This window comes from Lachnellula hyalina (assembly GCF_007821495.1).
Source record: "Lachnellula hyalina strain CBS 185.66 chromosome Unknown contig00352, whole genome shotgun sequence".
Lineage (NCBI taxonomy): Eukaryota > Fungi > Ascomycota > Leotiomycetes > Helotiales > Lachnaceae > Lachnellula > Lachnellula hyalina.
This window is the reverse complement of record NW_022157466.1, coordinates 1-6,795: the sequence shown is the minus strand read 5'-3', so window position 1 is coordinate 6,795 and position 6,795 is coordinate 1. Positions and strand designations below refer to the sequence as shown.

The 6,795-nt window shown below is 43.3% G+C and overlaps 1 protein-coding gene across 1 annotated transcript; it reads right to left on the bottom strand.

Moving 5' to 3' along the window:
- Positions 1 to 212: 212 nt before the first annotated feature.
- On the bottom strand, positions 213 to 552 carry LHYA1_G009233 (uncharacterized protein; the record flags this gene model as incomplete). Its single annotated transcript, XM_031154136.1, has 2 exons — positions 213 to 406; positions 498 to 552. The coding sequence occupies 2 exons, from the start codon at positions 550 to 552 to the stop codon at positions 213 to 215; spliced, it is 249 nt and encodes an 82-aa protein (XP_031000908.1).
- Positions 553 to 6,795: the final 6,243 nt, after the last annotated feature.

Sequence of the window (6,795 nt, the reverse complement as noted above, 5' to 3'; positions counted from 1 at the left end):
TACCCTAACCCTAACCCTAACCCTAACCCTAACCCTAACCCTAACCCTAACCCTAACCCCTAACCCTAACCCTAACCCTAACCCTAACCCTAACCCTCTACGAGCTGCCAACTCGAATTTCAAGTTAAGAGGCCGGCCTTCCTTGTAAGCCTCCTAATAGACCTGATACACCTCTTCGCCCGCCATATACCACTGCTAATTGGATTAAGCATCTAAGAACTAGCTAAGAACCCTACGAGAATAGTATTACTATGTAAGGTAGAGCTATATAGCGGCTTAATTAGTAGATAAGTATTTATTAACTTAAGGCTTCCATCTGGCATAGAGGAGAAGGATAGAAGAAGCCTGGCTCCCATCCCGCCCAGCTCTCCTAGACTTTTAGGAGAAATTAGTAAGCCTATTAGGGCTATTAATATAGATCACTTAGTAGATAAAGGGATAGTTAAACCCGATCCTAAGAGTAGAGGTGGCGGTAATAACCGGCTAGCCTCTATCACCAAGCCATCCAGAGAGAATAGCAGCCTTCTCTTCCTTAGTTCCTAACCTCGACATGTATATAGGGCACGCAAGAATATTAGCGAGTTGGGCGACTTCCTCCTAGGTCCGGCAGTAGATGATAATCTTATCTCGCGAATAGTTAAAGATCTCCTTCTTTAGCTAATATGCCTGAACCAGGTGAGCCGCCCTTGCAATAAGCGTCCCAGGCCCGGCCTCTAAGCTAACCATGTACTTAATATTAGGCCGGTTAGTTGACTCTCGGATAATCCTAGGCCTCACAAGCTTATTATACTCGATAAACACTTCTTGCATCGCAGGAGGAAGAGTTGCTATTAGCTAGACCATCTACGTCCTAATCTGCCGGACATACCAGCCTAGTTGGGCTATATATAGCTGGTAGTCACTAGCTATTATGGTAAGGTGACTCTTATTAATAATAATACGGTCCAGCTTCTGCTTACTAATAAGACCATAGCAGTATTCAAGGAAGCCTTAAGTACACGTAGCTTCTACTAATATAATAACTAGTAATGCTAACCGTCTACAATTAATAGACCAGATTAGAGGTAGGATGCCTACCTTATAAAAGCGTCTTAGCATATTATCCTAGAGAGCAACTATTAGTAGAACCAGGATGGCGGTGCTAGCATCTGCAATTGCAGCCGCAATTATAACAACTAAGGTCTTACCAGCGCCGGTCCCGATTACCAGAACCACCTGCTCGGCTGGCCGGGGCCCTATAATAGCGAGCACGCCATTCCGCTAACCAGGGACCCGGAACTGCAGGTCCAGTGCATTATACAGCTTCCAAGCTACGGCTAGCAGGTCAGCCTCAGCATAAGCACCTCTCCTACGCATCTAACTACGTTTAGAAGCATCCAGCATCCGTAGGGACAACGTCTCGGAAGCACCCCGCGGCCTCTTTCCCCGGAGAAGATAGTTGAACCGGAAGAAGGTACGCCAGTTAGATGTATGCAGGCCGGGCACCTTGGCCCAAGTGCATGCCTTACGCAAACAGGCCGAAAGCGTCCCGTCCGCCCACACTGTCCCGTCCAGCTTCGCCTACAGGTACGGAGAGAGGAGAGTGCCGGGAGTCTGCTGTCGGAGGAATAGTTGCCGTAAGGGTAGGACGTATGCTATATATATCAGCAGCAGATCCCTAACAGCCTTTAGCAAGAATCGGATATTGTCCTTATACGCGCCAGACTGCTGCTAACCCTTATAGTACTAGGTATAGATTATAACCAGCTTCTCCTAGATTAACAGATAGCGCTGTTAAGTATTATTCCGCTATATCACTAATAGCAATTCCGGTTCTCGTAATAGCGGCCCAGGTAAGATGTAGCATAGGACTAATACTTGCTTAAGGTACTCTTAGGCGTGTGCTTCATAGATTTTGATAGCCTTAGGATATAAGACTATGCTTCTATCCTAGGCCGTGGTTAAGAACATAGCCTGGAGCTTAGCCTTGCCCTAGATCCGCCGGATAAAGGCGAGGTCCGCAGCCTCTAAGAACTCGGAATTGCTTGGATGCAAGAGCCACGAGCCGCCGAAATCGTCCAGGTCTAGATCGTCCTTCAGCCGCCATAATTCCATTAGGACGAGATCCTTAGCTTAGAAGAGGAGCTCGTCATAGAGTAGGGTATAGGCTTCTTAATACTTAGAGACCACCAAGTTAGAGATCTGCGACATCTATAATTCCACCCCGCGATATTCCACCGTCTGCCTATCTAGGAGCCACCATGCTTAGTGTTTAGCAATTGCAGCCTTTCCAACCTTAAATAGGTATAGTTGCCACTATAGAATATGCCTAAACAGTGTCTTAGCTAGCTGCTAGAAGAACTTCTTGCAGATCTTAGCAAGAAAGACAGGGATCTAGTCTTTATTGTCCTGCTCTTAAAAACAAGTATAGTTAAAAAGCACGAGCTAGGCAGTCCACGTTAGAGCTAATAAATAGCTGTTAAAATTCCCTAGCTCCTCCTATAACCCTTGGCCTTTCCCACGGACTTTCCTGCTTAGCATGGCGCAGAAACTTAAGACGGGGGATTTAAACGGCACGCTGCTAACGGTATAGCAGATCAGGGCTAAGTAAAGTCGCTAAATAGCATGCTTAAGAGCCAGTTCAGCCTCTTCCTTATCCTTAATAGCTAAGGCTTCTATAATCTTATCTATAGCTTGGATCTATAGAGCAGTCGGCTGGATCACATCTCTAGGCAGCACTTAGTCTAGCTTAGCCCGCGTAAAATAGCCGCCTTTATAATGCACTACGCGGTAGTAGTATACTAACAGCTGCTTTATAGTAGTAAAGTAGGTAACTAGGATTGACGCATTCTTGAAATACCGGAATCCATCTGCTTTGCCTGACGCCCCGGCATAGAATTCGTTTAGGATATTGGCCCGCTGCTATATCATTTTCTAGTCTAGCAAGGTATTGCTGCATAACCGGTACGCATCTCTTAAGACAGCCTTAGCTGTAACTAAAATTCGGACGAGATTAGAATCTTTAGCATCCTTACCACCCTCCTTAAGCTCTTTCTTTAGTGGCAGCTTATATAAGCTCCAGATCTCCTTATCCTTTAGCGTAGTTAGGTGATATAGAAATCCCGTTACGTTATATAGCTATAGCACCCTTTCTAACCTGGAATCTCTAATATCCTGGACTATAGTTGCTTGCTTCTTAAGATTACATTTTATATCCTTATAATCCTTCTCTAACTGCTTAAACAATTCCTTCTCTAGCTCTATCAACAAGCCAGAATCTTGGGTGTGCCTACCTGTTTTCTTCTAACGTTTAATAACTATAAAGTAGTCGATTAGGCCCTTTCTAGTGAAGTATAAAATAAAACACTATTCTAAGTATAACCACTACTTTAGTTCTGCTAAAGCAAGTGCTGCTATATTATTAGCTTAGATATGCTCGTTCCTCCTAAGCAACACCGTCTCTCCTAGCTAGAGTATTTCCTTAGTATATAGGCAAATTTACGGCATAGGAGATAAGAGTAAAGAAAGATAATTATCTATTATTAAATAAACTAATTAGCTATATAACTTAAAATTATAGTAAAAGAAAGAGAGAGGAATCTATATTAGCTATATTACTTCAAAGTACTAGATTAAGCCGTTAGTAGAGGAGAAGGTTTGCACGAGGCACTTTAAGTACTTGCCTGTCTCCTATACCCTCTTCGGCGTAATACTAAGCTGGTGCTTAGATAGGTGGTGCTTTATCTTCCCCTTATAGGTCGTAAAGAACGTAGGGCCAAGTTAGCTAGAATAGACCTTACACTAGAAGCCGTTCTATACCTTAAGCCCCGGGATCCGAGCGATCCTCTCTCGAGGGACAGTGAGCTCCTTAAAAGAGCAGAGGTCGTATGTAGCAAACCGCTCGAGCAGGACCTTGCAAAGAGGGCCGGTAATCCGGTGGACGCCGTTTAGGTGCCAGTAATAGGCTGTCGGTTCAGGCAGGACAATCGACTTGCAAGTAATACAAATCAGGATCTTATATTTAGCATTATACATAAACCCATCCAAGGGACTAAGGATGTCCGTTAGACTAGGCCTCGAGGCCTTCTTTAGAGGCCTTACATTGCTTAAGGGGCTCGCTGGCCGCTTAGATCCGGTCGAAGGGGACGAGGCAGGCGGGGAGGGGTACGCGGTTAAGGGGGCTTGATCAATAACCGGCACTTAGTAGTGCTCTTAGTAATACTTCTTGTTCTAGCTCTACTAGAGCGTTAAGAGGCGGCAGTATATCTTAAGGAGCTCTAGTTAGAGCCTTGCTAGCAAGGCTTTATTAATAGCGTATATACTAAGTAGTATTTAAGGGTAGTGGCTAGCACTAGCTGCGATTATACTAATTAGGCTACTAGCATCTAAGGGGTGATAGAAATTGATTTTCTTGATAAGTTTACTAATATATTATTTGGAAATTGTAAGAGCAGCCTATTAGTAGAGCGCGAGAGTCTATGGAGTTGCGAGATTATAAGTGAGTTATATAAGGATCTTAGAAGCTTAAGAAGAAGAGAGGTGCTTCTTCTTATAACTTGGATCTGGGAAGAGGAATTCGGTGTGCCGGAACTAGGGGATATCAAGCTGGCTACCTAGGAAGTCAAGGAATGGTTAGATATAAACTAGATACTTAAAGATACTTATATTAAGACCGGCCAGGAGATATTATATGATATAGAATATATAATTATTTGAGGCTTGGGACTTATTATAGCTAATAATAACCAAGATCCGGCCCTCTCGGATAAAGATATTCCTTATAGCTAGTTTAGTATTATATAGCCGGACGCTCCCGATCTTGGTTCCTCGGCCTAGCAACCCGGCTGTTAAGTGGATTGCTGTAAAGATCTTCTTAACTAGTGTAGTTCCAGCCTTTAAGTAAGCTATATAGGTCTCTAAGCGCTAATAACTAGACTTGGCAAATGGCATATTAGAGAAAGATAAGGCCTAGGCTTGATGTGATAAAGCCTTATACCTAAAGCTTAAATTGTTCTCCTTATGGTCTAAAAACAACCAGCTAGGAGTTCGGCAAGTAAGGTCGTCTTAGATAGCGAGCAGGTCTATAGCTGGCTCCTAGCTAAGTATTATCTCGTCTACTTGCTTCTTAACTTAGGCTAGAGCTAGGTGGTGTACTATATAGAAGTCGGAAAGCCGGACCCTCTTATTATTGCTAATTGTAAAAGAGCGGCTATTAGCAGCCTAAGACAGGTTACTCGGGCCCCCTTCTTGCTTGATAATCGACTTAGCATAAGCCTTAAGTTCCACGATTTTCCTAAATGGACCCTGGCTCCCCCGAAGCAAGTATTTTATCTGGATTGCCTTAAGACGGTTGAATTGAGATAAGTAGGTGTACCAGGCAGGCTAAGGGATTGGTAAAGTGGTATAAGCATGTAAAGGCAGGGTGTACTTAAGAAAGAGGAGCCGGCCAATCCATATAAGATATGTAAATCTAGAAGTTGAATTATAAGCTGATTGGTAAGCTAGAGAGTGCTGGTGGATTCTAAGCATAGCTGTGAAGTGGATTAGAGTTGAGGAGGCTATATCTCCAGCCAGGTCTTAATAGGTCTAAAACATTATTAAGAGCTAGAATAGAGCCTCGCTTAATTTCAAGCTTGGTCTAGACGGTAAAGTAAAGCTAGGTTGCTCTCTTTCTTTATCCCCTTCTTATTTATCCTCGTCCTCCTCCCTATCCTCCTCCTCCCTATCCTCCCCCTCCCTATCCTCCTCCTCCCTATCCTCCCTATTATCCTCCTTATCCTCCTCCTCCCTCATTATCCTCCTCCTCCTCCCTATCCTCCCTATTATCCTCCTTCCTATTATCCTCCTCCCTATCATCCTCTATATCTTTCTCTTTAACCCTAATACCCTCTACTTCTTCTAGCAATGCTAAGATGTAATCTATTATCTAAATCTCTTTAGGCCGGAACTTTAAGTTATAGATCTGCTTACGCTTAAGGGGCGAGCAAGCAAAGACATGGAATATATAGCAAATAAACTATTTCCATACTAAGATATAGTTGTGCTAGCTTGGGAGGGCATAGAATATAGTTATCTAGAAAGAATCTTTATAGTAGGTATTAAGCCAGCAGCGCTATTAGTAGCTCGTATGAGCTAGGGTAGCTCCGGCCCGCTTGAATATCTAGTTAGCGGCCCTTATTAAGATCCGAAGCTTGGCTTTATTAATAGCTGGGCTCTAGAGGGGAGTTCTACGCTAGCGCCCGAGAAGGTAGTTGCTATTAGGGGAGGACGTAGGCTTTTATGCTAAAGCGCTAATAATATCTAGCGGTTGGTTCTAAAAGAGGGATGGCCACTGTATATGCTTAAGCTATAGGGTTGTCTTATTGTCCTTGGGACATGAATACTCTTAGCTTGCGTGCTACACCTCCTAAGCCCGGGCTTGCAGGCGGTAGTCCTTGGCTGCTTCTTGCGCAAGTAGGATCTTGTTATAGATAGGAAGTAAAGGTATGCTAGATATTAGAGAAGATAGGTTTAGATTAAAATTAATTTCTATAAATTAAGCATTAGGATAAAAAAAATAGAAAAGAAGAAGAGATTCCTCTATAGAAATGTGCCCTCTATATTATATCTACATCTAATATGCCTACTATGATTTTTCGTGTTATAGATATATCTCTATAATAAGAAGTAGAAATAAGAGATATATTTTTAGTGGAAGATAAATATATTGTAAGGGGCGAGCCCTAGAGGTAAAAGCACCGGCTGTGCCTGTGCTTACTAAGCCCTGTGCTTACTAAGCCTGGACAGGGGAGCGCTTACTTTTCTTCGGATTCAGAC